Raw genomic sequence first — 21,624 nt, 5'->3', positions numbered from 1 at the left:
ACACAGTGAGTGTTACATAATGGTGCGCTCGGGCTATCCTTTAAGGTCAGTTTTCACTGTAGTGGGGGACGACAAACAGGCGCCAGGTGTGACTCTTCACAGGTGATGACAAAGGGCTGCTGTGTGCTGCTGTGGGCTGCTGTGGACTGCTGTGGGCTGCGTGAGTGTGTAGTGAATCGAAACCTCCGGGCGTATCTAAACGTATGGGTATAGTCTGCGCATGCGCATGAAGCGAAACTTCACTACCGCCTGGTAGTTTTACTTGAAATAAAAGTAAAGGACGAAACATTGCAGGACATACGAAATAAAATGGCATTGCAAAAGCAAAATTATACAACTCTTAATATGCTTTGATCTGGTTTTGATAAATAAACATCCGATGGATGAGTAAACATTTTCTTGGGTTTATTTTATCAAAAACCAGCTGTCTGTCTGTCTGTCTGTCTGCCTGCCTGCCTGCCTGCCTGCCTGTCTGTCTGTCTGTCTGTCTGCCTGCCTGCCTGCCTGCCTGCCTGCCTGTCTGTCTGTCCCGTTGCAATGGTGTACAAAAAATGTTGTACAAAACAAGTTCTGTTCACGTCTTTCCGTCTCTCACTCTCTCACTCTGTTATCTTCTACACTCTCTCTTTCTCGAGGTTACATCCCTTAGTTATTGATCTCTCACTCACTCTGCATGTCTCTGTCTCACTCTAATGTTCTCTCTCTCTGCCATTACTCTCCTGCGTCACCTTTTAATTCATCCCGGAACGAGGGCGGCTGCCATCAATGATGTGCGGCGAGGCAGTGAGGTATAGTAAGGTACAGTGAGGCAGTGAGGTACGGTGAGGCAGTAAGGTACAGTGAGGCATAGTGAGGTACAGTGAGGTATAGTGAGGTACGGTGAGGCAGTGAGGTTCAGTGAGGCATAGTGAGGTACAGTGAGGCAGTGAGGTATAGTGAGGTACGGTGAGGCAGTGAGGTACAGTGAGGCATAGTGAGGTACAGTGAGGCAGTGAGGTATAGTGAGGTACGGTGAGGCAGTGAGGTATAGTGAGGTCCAGTGAGGCAGTGAGGTGCAGTGAGGCAGCGTGTGCAGAAGGCTGGAGTTACCGACTTGTTTACAAGTTGCTGAGTTCATTCACCAGGTCAGGCAGCTGCCACGAGTTTAGTCCTCATCTCCAACAAAACTCGTCAGAGGAGAATAAGGAGAACAATGATGGCGCCAGTCACTGAGACTGTGGGCAGTAACCCGGATGTTGTACGCCCAGCAGGTGGCGCTGAGATCGCGTCATCGCTACGGGCAGCGGCTCGCTGACCTGCCTTTAAAAACTGGTGTCTATGTTTAGATACATAAACACGCGCGCGCACGCACTTACAACTCTCTCTAGCGAACAGCGAGCTACACCCGCACGCGCTTTGGGTGGACGTGGAGCACAGGGTCCTCAACAACTCAACTCATCATTACCCACAGAGACACCACCCCGCAAACACCAGCCAACACCCAGCCTCTGCCTTCTCCTCCATCTGCACAGACATAACACAGATATAAAACACACACAACAGTCACAACACAGTCACAGCACACACAGTCACACATACAACACACACACACAACACACACAAAACACAGACACACACAACACAGACACACACACACACACAAAACACACACACACCACATTTCTTCAAATCATCCCCGACCCTGTGTGTCAAACACCAAACATTCCCTTGATCATCAGACTTGTTATTAACGGAGTCTTTAGTTATTGATGACGTGGCACGTACTGAACAGTCCACATCACACACGGTCACCAACAAAGGGTACACGACAAAGTAGTCCGCGCTACCCGCTTATAAGGTGACCAGACGTCCCGCATTTGGCGGGACAGTCCCGCTTTTGACCTCGTGTCCCGCCTGAATATCGGGCTTTCTAGCAAGTCCATCAAATGTCCCGGTTGTCTTTAAAAATCACTTTTTTCGGCGTTCTTTGACGGTGACGACACCATCATCGGCACGTGTCCCGCTTTCGCCCCCGAAACGTCTGGTCACCTTACGCTTACCAAGTCAGAAAACCCGACACAGAAGATACCCCGGGTAACACCCAAAGATCCTCCGGTCAGCGGCAAACCTTCTTCAGCGCCATTCAACCCCACGTCCCTCGCTCCGCGAAATGCTTTCAAACTCTCAGCCCATCCACCCAGTCACAGACCTTCCCTCCCCTCTCTGTCTCTGTCTCTCTCTCAGAGAGTGAGAAATAAACTCCCCTTATCTCCAGCATCCTCCCCCACACTCCTCTGACACTCACCTCCCTCTCAAGCTCGTGCACGAATTCCCTGAAGGACGCGCGCACTTTGGCAAAACACAAGAGGGCGACAACTCTCGCGACAACTGTCATTCAGTTTTCACCTCGCTCACAGACGTGCATCACCTGACCAACAGCATCACGTTGCTGCAGTCTCGCTCTGGGGTCAGGAGAGGCGAGAAAAGGGCGCTAACTCGCATTTCTCGACGAAAAGAATGAATGGACTTGTGGATGGAGGCAGCATCCCTCGTGTCATCCACGTCATCTCTCGTCAGCTCGCGACATCCTTACACAACCTGTGTTGTAGCAGCCGATGGTGAAAACCTACGATTACAACTGCAGGAGTAAGAAGGACGGAGTAAGCACCTCGACACTCAGTGTACAGCTGTGACGTCAGCGTCTTGTCTAGTGGCAGCGTCACTGAGAAGCCAGGTGTCCTCCCTGTCAGCCCCCCAGTGACGGAATGCTGACTAACATCAACACACAAATCCTTTGGCAAGCTGCCAGTTCACACCCAATTAACCACTCAAGTGCCGGCGCCCAGCTTCTCTCAGCTCAGGGTACGAGCTGTAACGGAGGGCAAGCAAGCGACCAAGGCTTGTAGTTATTCTTAGAAACACTTTTCCCTTGTCTTAACTCCGCCTGGCGACCCACCCGCCCTCCCATCCATCTTTTTCTGGCGCGAAACTGGCTGCGCAGCATCCCCCCCCCACCCCCCCGCCGGCACTACGCAGGCGCCACGTGGTCGTGTCTGCTTCCCTCAATAATTCCTGTTTTCGCACAAAGACTTCTGACCACAAAGTAGTAAACGAAGATAAGTTCGGGGTAGGGGTGGGGTGGACCTTGTCTCCCCCTCAGTTGACAGACAGGCGGCGAGGTTCCTGTCTCGCATCACTTGCACCACGCCGCACGTGCCACTCCGCACAAAGGCTTTGGTGCTGCTGCTGAGGCTGTCAAGATAAGGGTAGATGTAGGAGGTACCCGTACCCACGTCTACCCGGGGCTGGGTAGTTTCATCATTTTACAATTAACCTGCAGGTCCACACGCATTCTCCGACATCAAGCGAGGGCAGAGCTAAGAAAAGCCTGCGTCACGTGACATTTTCCAAATATTTGTGAATTACGAGTGAGAATGCGATGTCGGAACTCCGCGTTTGTAGGTCACATGACCACAGGTTGGAGGTCAAGGACTTTCAAACTATTGGCGGCCCGTGACGGACACCTACGTCACTCTCCGCCACTGAGTGACGCTACGCAGGATGTGACGTTTGTGATTCGGCTCACCGCACTCCCCCCTCCCCCCAGCAAAGACCACCTCCCAGCCCCGCAGCCTGGTTCACCTGCACTGAGTCACGTGACTGCTCGCTCATCGTGTCAGTTCACGCCGGCTCGGCTTGCCCCGGTGGCTCACAGGTATTGACAGACACGAGGTGGGGGAAGTAGAGGACGTAGAGGAAGTAGAGGACGTAGAGGACGTAGAGCCGGTTGCGAGCTGGAGGGTTGACAGGTCTGCAGGCCACTGGGTGCTGTGAGAGTGTGAGAGCCTCATCCACTCCTCTCAAGCTCAGTAAGCGCCCTTGCCATGCCACAGGATGTGCAGCAGAGGGTGGTCATGATGGAGGGGGGAGAAGAGGAGAAGGGTGGCGCTTGAACATCAATAAAATACATTGCACCCGTAAGTCCCACCCGACCACAGCTGACCGCAATATTTCGGTGATGACTGTGTTAGGTTGTGTTTGGTTTCTGAAATAATGACTGGCAGCACGATAAAGACAGGTTATGGCTGCCATGGCACTGATGCCGTCCCACCAGCCATCATGCTGACAGTTAAACTGATGGACAGCTCAGGCAAACCTAATTAAACAAACCGTGCACTTGCTTTCAGATAATTTGGAAAACAATCCGTAGCTATCACTGCTCGACAGGTTATGGACTGACCAATCCTGTTCCATGGGCATCGCTTATCTTCAAGTTCATCAGTGTCGCAAGCTCGTCAAACCTAACCAGGTAATCATCATCTACAGTTCATCAGTCATTTCGTTTTATCAGCGACGAAAGTTTATGAGATGTGAACAGTTAATGAGTGTGGAGAGTTCATCAGCGCCATATAGTGTGTGATTGGGGGAGCTGAGTACAGTCGGGAGGTAAGAGGGCAACAGGGGAAGACTTGGGCAGGACGAAGCCCTAACCCCAGTCAATCACTCGGAAAATCGACTTCCTACAGTGAAATGCTTGTGAAATGTTAGTGAAATGCTTGTGAAATGTTAGTGAAATGACAGTGAAATGCTTGTGAAATGTTAGTGAAATGATAGTCGTTGCTTTGTGCTCGTTTCCTTCAGATATTCCGAGAACATCTTGTGAATCTGATCGATCAGTGGTTCTCAAAGTTTTTCGGACCGCGGACCACTTTACTTAAGTAAAAGCTATGGCGGACCACCAAGGCCTAAAAATCAGTCTGTACTATGAATTTCAAATTTAAATTGCCGCATTTGTTTTATTACAATTCAAAACTAAATGTCCTTCTGTGACAGTAGTATAGTAATAAGTTGACATAAAACTACCTCGTTATTTGTAATTAAAATGCTAATGCGAGGAATGCATCACTTTAAACATCACTTTGCTGACAGATGACGACTGTCAGCCGCGGACCACCTGACCACACTTTGAGAACCACTGTCATAGATGATAGTTTGTAGTCTCGGCTATATTCTGAGTTATTTCTCACAGACGATAGTTTGTACATATTTTATGACAGGCAGAGTTCACAGATGTAGAGACAGACTCACTTCCCCACAAGCAGCTTTTACAGTTCTTCTTGATCCTAGTCGCCCCAGTGGAGCACAGGGCCGCAACTACCCCCGACATCGCCTTGACACCAACATGTCGTCACCTGCACCTGCGGTCTACTTATCATGTAGATCTACTAACACACGATGACACTAGGGCACAAACATACGATGACACTAGGGCACAAACACACGATGACACTAGGGCACTAACACACGATGACACTAGGGCACTAACACACGATGACACTAGGGCACAAAGACACGATGACACTAGGGCACTAACACACGATGACACTAGGGCACTAACACACGATGACACTAGGGCACACGATGACACTAGGGCACAAACACACGATGACACTAGGGCACTAACACACGATGACACTAGGGCACAAAACACACGATGACACTAGGGCACAAACACACGATGACACTAGGGCACTAACACACGATGACACTAGGGCACACGATGACACTAGGGCACAAACACACGATGACACTAGGGCACTAACACACGATGACACTAGGGCACACGATGACACTAGGGCACAAACACACGATGACACTAGGGCACAAACACACGATGACACTAGGGCACTAACACACTACACGTGGTGGCGACGCTTTGCTCTACTTTCAGCACTTTACAGTCTGTCAACTGCTTATGACGTCAGCTCATTACCATAATTAGCAGTCGATGAGACAGGTGTGCACTCAGACAGATGGATGATGACAAGTATTTCATCCGACACTACAGGCTGGTCTGCTACATGTATACTCACCCTGCTATGCTGTTTCTCGACAGTTTGTGACGTCACAAAGTCTGTCTGCTATGACTGTTAGCTCGTGACGTCCCAGTGTGCCACAATCTGTGATCATTACCGAGCATATCCAGTAGTCGACCTGTGATCGTTACCGTCTGTCAGCGCGTGATGTCACCAACAGCAGGACACTCACCCTCACAAGCGACTAACGGCTGTTGTTACCCCATAAGTGGTGAAGCGTTAACCCTTTGAAGTGCCCGACTGTGTTGACAAATGTGTTTCACGATGTGCAAGTCTGAACTTAACGAAGAAAGTTGATCAAAGTATCGATGCCCCGAAAGTTCGCTACAAACATTCGTTGCCCTTGACCATCACATCAACTTTTTTTCTGTTCTGGTCAAAGGATCGACGCCACTTGGCCGGTCTGCAGGGTCCCGTGCTTGTGTTGTTTGTGTCTGTCTAACGGGTGGCTGCTTAGTTGACTGGGTACAACAGTACCTGCACTTTAGCGCTCATTGTTCTTGCCGGGGGAAGAGATGTTGGAGGGAGGAGGTAACCCAAGCACCCAGAGAAACTTTAGGACAAACTTCTATGAAAGGCTCTGCCACCAGCCAGTGAACAGTGGTATGAACAGGCTATATAAGATAAGATAAAACTTTATTTGTCTCAGAGGGCAATTCTGTACATAACACCCCAGTGAACAACCCTGTGAACTGATTCAAAAAAGAAGCACGTGTCCTCATGTTCTAGTTACCTGTGACCAGAGCTGGCAAATGCAGCGATATTTTTACTGTGTCAAGCAAAGGCTCCCAGACAGCGACATGGCGCAGTAGTTGACCTGGCCTCATGAATGACCTCCTGTCCCATGACCCTCTAGCCTAGTGGCCCTCAGCTTGGCAATGCCTGAGGTGCCGGCCAAGCTCCTCAAAGCACTCGAGCTTTTGAGACGGAACTGTCAGAAAGTCTGGCCCCGGCAGCTGGCGGTGTGACGACAGGCCCTTTAGCCGGTACACGGGTACTCACAGGCCCTTTAGCTAGTACCCGCGTACTCACACGCCTTCACGTACCCACGACGACCCTTGTGACGTGCAGCTCTCACGTTAAGTTGCGCGCGCAACAAGAATTCGGCCCATGGAGGCCCAAAAGAACTGCTACTCCATGCCCATCATTTGTTGCCAGGCATCGGGTGGGCCATGCAGTGCTGTGGGGCAGGGACCGAGAGTCCGAGAAAGAATGCGATTAAGGCTGAAGGCAAGAATTTTCCAGAAGGCGCTCCCCCGCAGCGCCGTACACGTGACGTCAGAACACGTGAGACGTGATGTTGCGCACACCCTGCAACTTGCCCGTTAACATCGCACAAACGATGATGGTCAGCGGTCAGAGGTCAGCTGTACTGATGGCAAATCAAATGAAAAACCATTTGTTGTACAATTTCCAGCCCTTCAGTTACAGCTGAAGATGAATGTCAGACGGCATCACTGTCGCTTAGTTCCCACCCGTAACCCCAGTGGGGTGGGGGTCAACCCATCGGTGAAAAGAGTATCACTGACAGCATTTCTCTTGAATTTTATTTTCTCTGAATATAGTTATGTATATTAGTATATACATCTATGTTATGACTGAAAACCGACATGTACAAGTCCCAGCTGCCCACTCACGCACCCACACACATACACACGGGTGTGCGCAGTACAAACATGTCCATGTGAGAGTGTGAGTAGATCTGTGTCTGTCGGTGTCACAAGTGTGTGAATGATAAACAATACACACAGACAGCAGGTATGTGAGTGTAGCAATAGTCTCTACATGTCAGTGAGCTGAAAATGAACAAGTTGTGAAAGTGGATGGAAGAAACTACGATAAGCCCTCAGTTTACCTCCGCAAACTCCTCGCTTCACGTCAATTCCTCATTTCACACCAACTAACTCCTCGCTTCACATCAATTCCTCATTTCACACCAACTCCTCTCCTCGTTTGTTATAACACTGTTGAGGAAAACATTGTGATTGCCGGCCGGGACCACTGAGTGGTATGGTCACCTTCTTTCTCCCCGTGTCTACCAGGGTTTTATCCGCTTTCCTCCCAATGTTTGGAGTACTTATTGGTACTGCGCTTATTTTTGCTGTGCTTATTCGAACTGTACTTATTTGTAAGTTTGAAGATGTTGGTGACGTCAGCAGGAACTTACCGCTGGTTGACATGTACGTCACTGAGCGTGTGCGCGTCTGCTGTACATTTCCTAGTGACGTGTCGTTTCGCATTTAGTCGCAGTTTCCAGGAACCTATCAACGGCCTTCAAGGACTTGGTGCTGGAACGGTGAGTGAGGCCTGACAGTACTTACACACTTACACACTTACAGTACGTTGTGAGGCTGCGAGCGTCAGGCTGCGTGGGACTGACGCTGTAAGCTGCTGACCTCGTGTGACCTCGCTTGACCCTGCCAAACGCAGTTCCTTGCCCAGCAGGAATGCGCGCGGCAATCCTCCACCCCCATCCCCACCCCAGGGAGGTCAAAGGTCGGACTCGCGACTGACTCTAATAGATGCCCTAATTTAACATTAAGAGTGGCGTTGAAAGAGGCCTGTGTTTGTTGACAAATCAGTCACCGCTGACACGAGTAATTAGTGCTACACCGGCAGCAGAACGGACTGCAACTGCTGACGTCATGTCCGCCTCTCTTAGTGGCACGTGACATCACGTGTCATCACGTGGTAGGAACGGCTGACGTATGTGGCTGTACCCATTAAGGTTGCTGGTCTTTACCAACCGCTTGCGAAAGCAGCACAGGAAATAATTTGGGGACGATATAACATCACTCAGGTATTCTCAATCAGCCAGGCACACCGTCGGATTGACGATAACGACGGAAGGACTCGGTCATGCGCCATGTTTTTAACCACTGGAATAGCAAGGGGAGTCTTGGACGTATACATGGTAGCGATACGAAGCAAACAACGTTAATCTGAAAATCTATCACGGACTGTTTGTATGAGTCTGATGACACATTAATGCCCAACTCCACTATTTTGGCCTTTACAACCAGCGTAGTAATCTTGCTTATACATGTTATACATGCTCGGGAGTGCTGGGTGGGGTAGCTGGGCATGGCCCCGTTAGAGGACAAACATACCACGTTTGGGCTGAGTTGTTTGCAGAAAAGCCCCACGACTTCCGGTTTGCGACAAGGGACATTTCTGATAATTAGATTTTGAAAAGGCTTTCTCGGGCCGCCTCCCATTCTGCGAGTGTGATAAGCCGAGAACCGGAGACATGGCAGACAAATCTGTTTCCGCGTGCAACAAGTGACACACCTTGCTGCTCAATGGGCTCTTCAGTCTGGAATTCTGGGCGAGGATGACAAACGTCTTGAGAGTTTACACTTCCGCCCCGGCACCAGCCCTTCCCCCCGTAGTGAGAAGCGCGTAAACAGATTCAACAGTGAATCAGCCTCCACAACACACGTGCAGCCTGCATGTAGAGGTTGTTTCCAGGGTCAAGGTCTCTCCCCTTGCACAGAGTACGAGAATAGTTCCTCCCATCTTTTCTTGTTTCACCCACCACCCACCTCCAAGAAGGAATCCGACATTTGCCTTCTTCCCGTGCCCTCCTTTCTCTCCCCCACCCACCCACCGCCTACCCTCTCTCTCTCCGTTCCGTCTCTTTCCTTCCTTCTAAGTTGTTCACACTCGTCCGCCCTCCCTCCAACCCTCTCCCTCTCTCTCTCACACACACACACCGGTAAATCACAGAACTACACCCACGGGCGTGCCTCACGAGTGCTGCCATTATGGTTTACCTCAGTATGTGTCTGTGTTTTACAGACCGTAAGCATGGAGGCAGTGAGATGCTAGATCCGGGTTACTCGCGAGCTGAGAAGCATCGACGGACATCAAGGCACGAACAGGCCGGAAGAGTCTCGCTGTGGATTTAGTCGGTAAACACTGGCTCAGAGTACTTCGGAAAATATTCACATCGGGGACAAGAATGTGTCTTTATACCTACTTTATACCCTGGTGGCCTCTATTCGGGTCTTGCATATTGAATTTATTTTTCAAACCTTCTTTTAAATGTAAAATTCTGAAAAGTTAAAAGAGTGTGCTAATTAATAAACGTGAGTGCGATAACTGTAACAAATGTTCTTTATTGACTTCGTGCTTTGAAGCTTTTATGTCAGTGCCTCAAGTCTTACAGAAAAAATACAGAAATAATTAAGATAGATTACTTTAAAATATTAACAGACAATAAGCACAATAAATAAAATGTTCTAAATTTCATTTTTATTCAAAGACTAATACTTGGCTTCTTTCCTGTCATTTACTAATACGAATAATAATAACTGAGTAACTGATTGGGGAAAAAAAACCCCGTTGGTACTTTAACTATGGACTACAGGTACAAAGTACAAAACGTGATTGAGAGCGCGTTCTCAGTCTAAGGGAGACAATTTATTGATAGCTACGCGATAAGAGTGTAGGAGTTAACTCCCTTTGTTTCAATATCCTACATATGTACTATGGCACACAGCATTTTGAAAAACTGCGATTTTCATACGCCTATGTTTCTCTTCTTATCTCAGAGATCATCTTTAGACGACCAAATAATCCTGATTTTCATCAGCAACACTTTGTGGTCATTTTTTTTCTACCCGCCTTTTCCCGGGTCATTCTTCACAATCAACTACTTTTTAAAAGTTTTTCTTTAACCTACTAATTTAGATTAAATGGAAAATCGATACTCTCAAACAGTGCTAATCTAAAGCTCTGAATTTTCTTTTTAAAAATATTTATCTGCATTGCATCTAAAATATCAGTCTGGAGCGGTAAGTGTGACTTGACACCAGGAGTTAGAAGGTTAGATCATTAATATTTCTTCTGTTCTTGGTTTATGTATTACACAGACAATAAATACTAAACTTAATTAAAGTGAAGAGACTTTCTACAAAATGCGTCCATTTTGGGGGATGTATTAGCTATCAACCGCAGCTGTCAATGGTACAGGCTACGTAAAGGGAATGTACTCCAAAACCAAACGAACGAAAACATGCGAGGTTCTCTACCTTTGACTGTCAAGCAACTCACTGCATGTGTGCGGAAAATATTACAGGCTCTTCTTTCAACAACAACAACAACAAAAAATCAAGAAAAATGTTTGTCAATAATAAGCGCGTAATATGTCTTAGGACAGCTCCAGAGTTTTCTTTTGCAACTTTAAAGTAGGTGACATTAACATTGCGACGCTGACATGAAAAACAGGTACATGCTTGTCATTTACCGATTTTATAACTGAACTTGTCAATGCAATTGTTCAAACTCGACAACATTTGGGTTTAATGATGTGATTTCTCTATGACTGTGGGATCATTGTTTCTATGACGCCGGACAAAGCATCAGTTGCGTTATTTAAGCTTTCGGTCGACAGAATAACAAGCTTGTGATTACAGGTATGAAGCACAAACGCCTCTTACCAAATTTCAACTTCATTTAAAAAATTATGTTATTCTTTCTCTCTAATGTGTTCACACAAAGGAAATAAGACTTTTAACAAAGAGGTCTACGGTAACAGTCAACGCTCTAGTGTAGGTGCGAGAAAGAAAGAGGGTGGGGCACCTAGCAGCTAAGACTACATCATGGCAAGGCAGCCAGCCCTGTAAATAGATGCTACATACAGAGAAAGAACAGCGTGCCCGAGACGAGATGTGAACCCAGGACAGCCACCTCTCACTGTATTGGTGACAGGCACTAACCGTTGCGACACCGGACCGCCTGCGAGAAAGGAGAGCGCGTGTGCGTGTGTGCGTGTGTAAGTTTGTCTGCCAGCTGGACATACAGACGTCATCCACACACACGTGACTGCTTCATAACCCTAACTGCGAGTCCGCTCTCTCACTCGATGCATGTCAGGCATAAAGCACTCATCCAGCATTAGCGCAAACACCAAGACGAAGCAATGAAACTGTTTATTATGACCATCAACAATGCCGGCATAACCTGTGTGGAGACTGACGCTTGTAACACAATCAGTTCTAAGAAAAATCGAGTAGAAACATTCTACGACTGTCTAGCATGCACAAAACTCCTCCCTCCCGAAATCCTCGCAAAGCGAGGAGGCATCGTCGTCATGATCACGTGTGTCACGTGACCCTTGCTTTTTGGCAAAACGCAAAAATAAGCGATGTCATGATCAGCTGCCACTGCTCAATTTCCGGTGAGGTTCGCTATACACTACTCACTCCAACCTGCTATAAGTCTGTATTCTACGACACGCCACAAACTGCACGCTGACACAAACTTCTCTGAAGTCACGTGCCATCGTCACAAACTTTTCATCCACTTCCTGATGACACAATTCTGGCTTTTGATGCTCATTGTCTGCCATACTTAGGTCGTCGCAGCACGGTGCCAAAGTCCGTAAGCTAGGTGATCGGAATACGCACAGAATTTACAATATCTTGTGTACAACAACACGTACACAAACATATGCGCGCACGCGCATGCACACGCACTGCACACACGGCAACCTGGATAAAGACATTTAACTTATGCGATGTTCCTGAGAGAGAGAGAAGGAGGGTGTGTAAGATGCCGCAGTCTGTTTTATAGGACACAACACTTAAAGACTGATTACCTGTTTCTGAAATGTCATCTTTCCTTTAACTTGACAAGTGAGTATGACACTCACAAAGACAAGTCACTAATCTTAATTATCATTGTTAGTTTACATATTGACGTAGCTCTTCTGATGATAAGTAAAGTCACTTATCTTAGTTTTCTTATTGTCAAAATTATGACATTATGTAAATAATGCAACAGACTACTTGTAGACTCCGAAGGAGCAACTGCAAGAGCAAAATCCTCTTCCACCCGTTCATAACCTCTGACCCCTCAGAGAAATGACGTCAAGTGAACTCTGACCGGTCATCTAACGACCTTCCGCAATGGTTTGGTCTTACGGTGCTCTGCTCTGAAGTCAACCGACACATTCCGCTCGCTTGATGCCATCTGTCTTCTACCCAGCAACCCTCCCCTCAAGATTGGTGAGACTGGACTGCACGCCCCACTGACTCGGTTATCACTACTATGGGAACGGGGCATGCATGACACTAACCTGGAGTGGCGTGACACTAACTTAGAGTCACGTGACACGTGACATGTCTGAGAGTGCAAGAAGGGGGGAGCATTGTACGTGTAGACCAGCCGTTTATCGCGGATTACAGAATTATGTGGCAAGAATACTGGGTTTCCGACCGATCAAAGAACAACCTGAGACCGACCGTTTCTACAACTTTGTTCCCCCGCACAGGGGAAGCACCTCTTTGCTTGGACGTGAGGATGAGTGGCAAGAATGTTGGCCTACATGGCAATGCAAGGCAAGCCCGACAAGGGGGACATGGTCACACAGTGTTAGCTATGGCCGAGGGGACAGCACCTTACGATTTACGAAAGACAGGACCTACTCTCAGGTCATGGCGACACACCAAGCATTGTACTAACACATACAAGTCTGGAAGTCGACATCACAAAATTCTGATGAAGAACAACAATGATATATATATATATGAACTAACCACACAGGTGTAACAACATATCACAATATTTGTTGCATAACTACGTATACTTTTTTTTCGTCTGAAGAGATAAATATCACCCTTAAGGTTGAGGAAAACAAGAAATTAGAAATCTGTAATGTCCTACTTTTCACACACACACACACCTGTTCCAGCACAAAAGTAGTCCCATTCCTGGAATCTCTCTCCCCCTTCTATGTCGAAAGCTGCGAAAATGTGTGTGAGAGGGTGTAGGTGCGTGCGTGCGCGCAAGCTAGATGTTCAAGAGAGACAGCGAGTGAACAGATCAACATGGACACGGCATCTTGTTGTCACTGGTTCTACGAAAACGTCCTCCTCCTACCTTCTCTAAATCAGTTGCACCTTTGACAACAAGTGTTGGGGGAGGGGCCATCGGCTCACGTGATCCTGCTCTTACGTGACGTCATGACGTCTGCAGGACACTTGACCACGTGGCGAAGTACCAGCCAAAGGTGGCCCTGACTTCCATCTTAACCAACTGACGACACGCGGTCTGCTCTCCATCAAAACAACTGCCTGGCTCACCCTCCACTCCACCATGCATCTGGTCAGCTACTGGAGGAGGGGCGATGGAGGACAGAAGGCGGACACAGCAAGGTGAATAGAAAGGGCGGGAGGGGTTACGGCACGTGAAGACACGAGATTCAACACCTCGCCCTCTGGGGGCCAAATATGTCTCAAGACTTCAACAACAGAATTAAGAGATTTTGCTCTCATGGCGCATTTCACCCAGCGCTGCTCTAAATGCTGTTGTCTGGAGGGTCTGTCACAAATCAAACAGGAGGACAGAGCGCAACAGCGACGTGCGAAATCTCCCAGATGCCCCACCTGTCAGGAGGATGCGCACACTGCTCCTAACGACCGAACTGTCCGTCACATCCAACAGTGTGTGAAATCTTCCTGCAGCTTAGGCGGAAATGCTTCCGAAGCTTATCACTAAACAACAAAATACAATTACCGCAAAGAAACAGGTTCCACTCAACGAATTCCTGCCTCCCACCTCCCACCTCCTCCGATCCCGGCTATGTTATGAATCATGAAATGTAACAAGTGTAATCTATTTTTGTAAAACCTCCGGTGCTACGGTGTCCGCCTGTTAGTTGCCATAGTAACAAGCGATTGCTTGTCTGGCTCCTGACCTGACCCCCAGGAACTCCGTTAATGAACTCCGTGTGAAAGAGATTGCAACTGACAAAAGCAACACACCACACGCCACCAAACACACCGCCACCTCCCCACCACACGCCACCTCCCCACCACAACGCCCACCACCACACCGCCTCCGGACAAACAGGTTTTGTGACCTGCTTATTGCAAGCTGGTTAGGAACTGCTGTGAGACTGTGTGGAGATAATGTAACAGTATTTATAGCATCGTGCCTCCCTGCTTCACCTTCATTTCGTTTATGTGCACGGCTGTCAGTGCCATGTGCACGGCTGTCAGTGTCATGTCTCTACTGACTGTCATTCCAAGCAGCTATGCAAAGTGCAGAAGTGCTGACGATAAAAAGAGCAGTTACGCACAGTCACACAATAATCCTGTCACGAGCTTGTGTGATGGAATGTCTGCAGCCCTCCGTACCACCAGGCAGACTTGAGACCAGCCGCCAGGCGTCGTGCTGCACGTGTTGTCGCGAGAGTCTAGACGAGGGCCCGCGGTCAGCTGCTGCAGTGCCCGGTGGCCGAGGTCTCGGACATGCGCCTCTCGCGCTCCTGGTACAGCAGCTGGTAGTCGATCTGGCGATACCGCTCGTGGGACATCTCCCCCGTCAGCAGCCGCTCCAGAAACGGTCTGGCTGGCCGGCCGTCCTCACACATCTCGTCGTCCGTCCCATCGCTGTCCTTGTTCCTCTCCAAAGGGGGCGCCACCAGCCCTCGCAGGTGTTTCTCTAGTTCAGACATGGCTGTCAATGGCTTTCCACCGCCGTTGACCGGAACGGAGACCTGCACGGTGATGTTTGGGGGGCGCTGCTGTTTCTGGCTAGAAGTCGCTTTCGCCGAGACATGCGCCGAGGCGGTCTCTCTGTCTCCAGCCGAGTGCGGCGACTTGCGAACGATCTTGAGGGCGGGCTGTTGCTGCTGCAGCTGCTGTGTGCGGACCGTGTGTGGGCCCAGCCCGGGTTTGCTCAGTTGTGGACACGCACGCTTGCCGCACGCGACTGCTGCCCCGCACTTGGGCGACGGGGCTCGGGCAGTGGAGTACTGGTGGTCAGACAGCACAGGGCTCAGCGTCTGACTCGTCTCTGCCGACTCGCGAACCACACCACCGACACTCACCGCCGTGGTCGCACATTTGGTAAACACCGTCGGGAGGATCGTCACCCTCTTGCCTGTCCCCTCTCCCTCTCCTCGAGCTTTGTCCGCTGCGTGCTGAGTACTACTCACCACGGCTGACTGTATAACGGCTGGCGGTTTGGAGCTGATAGGACCCAAGTCATCACCATCTTTTACCTCTAAACCAATCCCGAGTTTGTGCGTCCCCAAGCCCTGTTTGCTCTGTTCCACTACCACCACCACAGACGTCACCTTGTCAGTCACCGGGACCAGAGTTTTGCCCGAGGATGGTGACGTCACAGGCTCGGGAGTGTCCGGAATGAGGTCCTCCATGGCGGAGCCCCAAGCGTCCGACTCGAGGCAGGGCAGGGCATCGGGCATGGGAGAGTCCATGTCGGGAATGTCGTCACAGTACTGCATGGCCAGATCCAGCAGATCGTCAGGTAAGGCCGCTAGCGAGGCGCACTCTGTGCTGTTGTCGCTGTCGCTCAGACTTCCCCGTCGTCCGTCCTCCGCCAACGACTTGGTGGAGGCTGAAAGTTCCGCCTGCTTGCCTTTTACACCAGCAGCAGCAAGTGGCCGTGCCCCACATACTACTCTGGAGGTGAAAGTGGTGGTGGTGGTGGAGATCACAGCATCGGTGGAGGCCGGACGCTCGGCAAGCGCCTGACCCTCCTTGTCCAGCAATGTCCGCAGTAGTGACGGGGGCTTGCCCTCCAACGACGTCACATCGGCGACAGAGGGGCTGGGCCTCAGTGACGTGACAGCGAGGTCTTGCTGAGTGCAATCTGTCTTATCGCAGTCACTGATCTTCTCCAGCAGGTCCTCTAGCAGCTCCATGTCCTCCATCACGCCGTCCCCGCAGCCCACGGCCGTGTCGCTGTAGAGAAAGGGGTCCGTGTCGTCACAGGTCAGCTGCTCGCCACATACCGTGACGTCAGCACCAAAGGGCAGGGCCGAGCAGGTAATGGACAGGGGCAGGTCAGATCCCAGCAGGTGGTCCTGCCCCCTGCCGGACTCTCTCCCCTCCGTCACACGTGCCATGCCCAAAGGCGAGAACTCTTCCTCAACTGGAGCGCATGACATGTCCGTCAGGTCCTGGCCCAGTGTCAAGACTCCTTCTGACATCAGGGGGTCAGGGTCGACGCCGCAGGCGGGTGTGGTGCCCTGAGGGCTGGGGGAGGTGGAGCTGCTGCCGATGCTGCTGACGGCGGTACTGTAGCCGGTGTCGTCGTCCGCCAGGCTGGAGGCGGGGCTGGTCACGTGACTCAGGTCGATAGCACCGGGCGCCGTCAGGTCAAGAGGCAGGTGATACTGCTGCAGCTCCATCTTGTGACGCCGCTCACCTTCCTTCTGGCTGTAACACACACATTTTATTAAGCTCCCATTACACGCACCGACACTGTCAGTGACGCACGAACACACTTAAGACAAAACTCTGATTACATGAAAACACATTTTTAATAAACGTCAGGTTTTTTATACATGTTGCACACAAATAAACCATGAAGATTGCGCTAAATATAGCTCACGTTCAGTACATAATGTGGTGTGTACTATACTGTGGTGTCGTGACAGACACACTGTGGTGTGTACTATACTGTGGTGTCGTGACAGACACACTGTGGTGTGTACTATACTGTGGTGTCGTGACAGACACACTGTGGTGTGTACTATACTGTGGTGTCGTGACAGACACACTGTGGTGTGTACTATACTGTGGTGTCGTGACAGACACACTGTGGTGTGTACTATACTGTGGTGTCGTGACAGACACACTGTGGTGTGTACTATACTGTGGTGTCGTGACAGACACACTGTGGTGTGTACTATACTGTGGTGTCGTGACAGACACACTGTGGTGTGTACTATACTGTGGTGTCGTGACAGACACACTGTGGTGTGTACTATACTGTGGTGTCGTGACAGACACACTGTGGTGTGTACTATACTGTGGTGTCGTGACACACTGTTGTGGTGATGCTGCGCTATAGAGGCGCTCTTTTTTTGTTATTGTTGTTGTTGTTGCTCTTGCTGTTGTTGTTGTTGTTGTTGTTGTTGTTGTTGTTTGCCCAAGTCACCGACAACACTTTGCGAGTTCTGACAACAGGCCACACAGGCCGTGGTGCCTGAGATAATGCTCCACAAAATACACACAAGGAGCGGGGAATGCTTTTGCGTGTCTGGCACCGCGCCAGGTCATCTGCGCCCCCAACTTGACCGATCGCTACCCTCGCCCCCACCAGTCCCCGCCCCGCAGCTAACTGCTGGCGTACAAGACGCCTTCGCCATCCACGCTCGCCGTCGCTAGGCAACTCCAGCCCATGGCGTCACACATCTTTGATGTCCTGCATCCCTCCCCATCTCCCCCCACACACACTAACCCCCGCCCCCAACTTCCTGCTCAGGTGAAGAAATAAAGGCGCGTGACCCGTGTAATGCTGATGGAGCCTCTCACAGGGTGGCCTGCTCCTGCAGAGTCAAGAGAACATCAGTCGGCTTCTCTCCAGTGAACCAAGCGCTAGACAGAGGTAACCGGGAGGACAAGCAAGATGGCGAGCAGGCGAGCCGAGAAACGCACCGCACTCTCGGGTCAAACACGGGGATGCTGAGGTCAAACACCTGGTATTCTGAGGTCAAACACCTGTATTCTGAGGTCAAACACGGGGTTGCTGAGGTCAAACACCGGGTACTCTCAGAAAACACCGCTTGTTCCGGGGGTCAACAGGTTGTTGCTGGGTTGTCGTCAGTGCAGCGACACTGTCCCGTGCCGATCAGTCAAAGTCGCCAGGTCCACGTCATCAGGTAGCCGCAGCTTCTATAAACATTAAACACATCCGCACCAGAAGAGCCCAGCAAACTCGTCAAGGTCAACCGTCCCCACATCAGTTCACTCAGGGTCAGTCATCCGTGTCAAACCCTCGACGACGTCACCTTAGTGAAACATGTCGCAGTGTGAAAACCATAGAAACACAGACTTTAAAGTCGACTCTAGAAACGTCCAACATTGTCAGAACATCAAATGAACTCAGTGTCAAAAGCCTCAACCGTCACAGTTCAAAGGTCAGACAATCTGGGACCAAGTGGCGCTGACGCTGGCCGCGTGGTGCAGACAGCCTGGCAGTGAAAGCTGGGTGGGTGGCCGAGCGCCAGTCGGTGGCGATGGCTGGGTATATCAGGGGTTGTGTGGAGGAGGAGGGAGATGGGGCTGTCAAGACATTTGTTGTTGTCTAGCAGCCCGGGTGCGACAAGCATGACATGCTCCACAGCTTTGTTAATCGGGCGACACCCGAGAAGGGTGCGGTCGCAGGGCAGTGCGTGTGTCAGTGTGTTCGCGCGTCACTCCTGCTACAACACAACAACATGGGAGTAAGGAAAATGAAGCTCATCATTACAACACTCCACACCACCCTGGGTCGTCGTGGGTTACACGGGGTACACAACACCCTGGGTGTGCCTGACAAGGATCAAGCCGACAGAAGAAGATGGAGATGGCGATGGGGGTACCCTGTGTGTGTGCGACTGACTGTCGAGGACTATTTTCCTGCTGCAGTCATACTTCACCCGCTACCTGTTTACTTCTGCCTTCGGTTACTCTTGTACCCTCATCTTGCTACCCTGATTGATTAATGACGTGGTCACGGCCAACCTACACAACTCCCAGTCACACTATCAACCACCGCCAGCAGCCACCACAGAAGACGTCCACACACCCGCTTGTGGCCAGCAGCTACGGCGACATCACAACAATGAGGTGGGGAGGTCACTGTCTCTGAGTGCAAGCAGGGCACGAGCGTGTCATGGCCGCTCGCACCTGGTGTACTGTCACCCTGTTACTATTAACTCTATTAACTGTTCCTGCTACCCCTGTCACCCTGTTCCTGCTAGCCCTGTTCCCCTGCTACTATTGTTACCCTATACTGCTAATGCTGTTCCTACTACCCCTGTCACCCTGTTACTGTCACCCTGTCACCTGTTATTGCCAACCTTGTTCCTGCTGTCGCACCTGCTGTCTGTTCATTGCTTCTGAAAGCCTTCTTGCCCTCCACAGCCTGTTCAGCAGGCCCCCAAATACCGGATGTCACGGCCTCCTGTGCTACAGTGTAGGAAGGTGTACACGTAATACCAAGTAACCAGTCAGGGCCTGACGCACCTTCCAGGATTAAACTTTTATCTCAAGTGAGACTGAAGCCAACAGCAAGCAAACGCCGGGCAGACAAAAGGTCAAAGGTGACCAGCCCCGTGTGGGCAGGTGGCGCTGTGTGGAGCCAGCGATGGTTACCTGAGGATGTAGTTGTTGCAGACGACGTACTGAGGCTTTTGTCGTGTGTCGGTGACGATGGTGGCCTTGGTCTGCATCCACACCCACACCCCTGTGCGGCCCAGGAAGCGGTAGCACTGGCTGACCCCTGTGCCGGTCTGAATCACTGCAGACACAAGAAGGGTTAGAGGTCAGGCAGGCCAGCGACTGGTCTTAGGACGGAGGTGGGGGTGTAAGGAGGAGGAGTGGGGCATGTAGCCTGCTGTTAACTAGCCTGTATGTCATTACACAGGGCTTTATACACACAACCTACATCAACCTCACCTCCCAGCACTAACCCTCCCCATGTCTTGCTGCTCCTCCCCCTCCCAACCATCTTTCGGTTTCTCTCCCTTGTCCTCGTCTGACTCTCTCCGTCTCTCCTCTCTCTCTCCTTGTCTCTCTGTCCTCCATTCTGTCTCCCCCTTTCCCCAATACACAACTTACTGGAATACCTCCTCCCTTCTCCTCGCCCCCTCCCACTACAATCAATGTCCGCGGTGTGTTGCGACCTTTAGCCCTGTAATTAGCATCACTCACGATCGTTGTGGCACGAGGTGCACTTCTTGAGGTCCACGGGGTTGTGGAAGGTGTAGACTGTGTGTCCAATCAGGTTCTCTGGATCGTAGCCAATCAGATACAAGACTCTGCAAAATGACAACCACATGACGGTTTCGTCACAAGTAACCAATCAACATCTACGACACAAACACCTTCAAACAGCAATGGACCTTATTCCGTCATGGACCTTATTTATATCAATGGATTTATTTATATCAATGGACTTTATTCACAGCCATGAGCAGCAGGAGGAAGGTGGATGTGCTTCATGTCTTCCTTGTCTCTGCTTGCATCACAAGGTTACACGGTGCGCGGTGTCATCACGACACTCGCCATCCACAGAGACAGCCACTGACCGTGACACTGACACTGCTGCTGACACTGACACTATTACTGCCACAATCTGGACTTCGTGACTACACATCCTCTACAACAACCTTGTCACCCAACGGTGAACATGATGATATGGTGTGCTGACTACTGACAGTGCTTAGCTCACCGATAATGAGATAATAAGTGAGATGATAAGTGAGATGATAATGCGTGCGATAAGTGAGATGATACGTGAGATGAAAATAAGTTAGATGATGACACGTGAGAGATAATAATAAGTGAGATGATACGTGAGATGAAAATAAGTGAGCTGATAAGTGAGATGATAATAAGTGAGCTGATACGTGAGATGAAAATAAGTGAGATGATAATAAGTGAGATGATAATAAGTGAGATGATAAGTGAATGAAGTGAGATGACACGTGAGATAATAAGTGAGATGATAAGTGAAATGATAATACGTGCGATAAGTGAGATGATACGTGAGATGATACGTGTGTGCAGTGTCTGACCTGGGGTCGCAGTAGGTGAAGGTCATGCGCATGTCGTGTCTGCTGATGAACATGCTGCCGCCCAGGCGCAGCTCCAGCAGGGTGTGGGACTGCACGGGGTGACACAGGCAAACCAAGCCATGGGCCCGTCCCCCCCGCCTCGTCCTCACCTGCCCCGTCCACCGCACCACCTGCAACACAGGGGACAGCACGCGCATGTCTTGAACACGTGACCACACACCGCAG

At 50.2% G+C, this 21,624-nt stretch overlaps 1 protein-coding gene across 3 annotated transcripts in view; it reads right to left on the bottom strand.

Moving 5' to 3' along the window:
* Nucleotides 1–11,775: 11,775 nt before the first annotated feature.
* LOC112571076 overlaps nt 11,776–21,624 on the bottom strand; it is a 72,213-nt gene continuing 62,364 nt past the window's right edge. For all 3 annotated transcript variants that reach the window (XM_025249885.1, XM_025249886.1, XM_025249887.1), the window contains 4 exons: nt 21,400–21,569; nt 20,534–20,640; nt 19,976–20,120; nt 11,776–17,050 (listed from right to left, as the gene is read on the bottom strand). In XM_025249885.1, coding sequence (XP_025105670.1) covers nt 15,079–17,050; nt 19,976–20,120; nt 20,534–20,640; nt 21,400–21,569 — 2,394 coding nt within the window. In that variant the 3' untranslated portion in view covers nt 11,776–15,078. The remainder of the gene's footprint in view (nt 17,051–19,975; nt 20,121–20,533; nt 20,641–21,399; nt 21,570–21,624) is intronic.

This window comes from Pomacea canaliculata, linkage group LG8, assembly GCF_003073045.1.
Source record: "Pomacea canaliculata isolate SZHN2017 linkage group LG8, ASM307304v1, whole genome shotgun sequence".
Taxonomy (NCBI): Eukaryota; Metazoa; Mollusca; class Gastropoda; order Architaenioglossa; family Ampullariidae; genus Pomacea; species Pomacea canaliculata.
The sequence above is the reverse complement of the archived record's forward strand: the minus strand, read 5'-3'. Positions and strand labels throughout refer to the sequence as shown.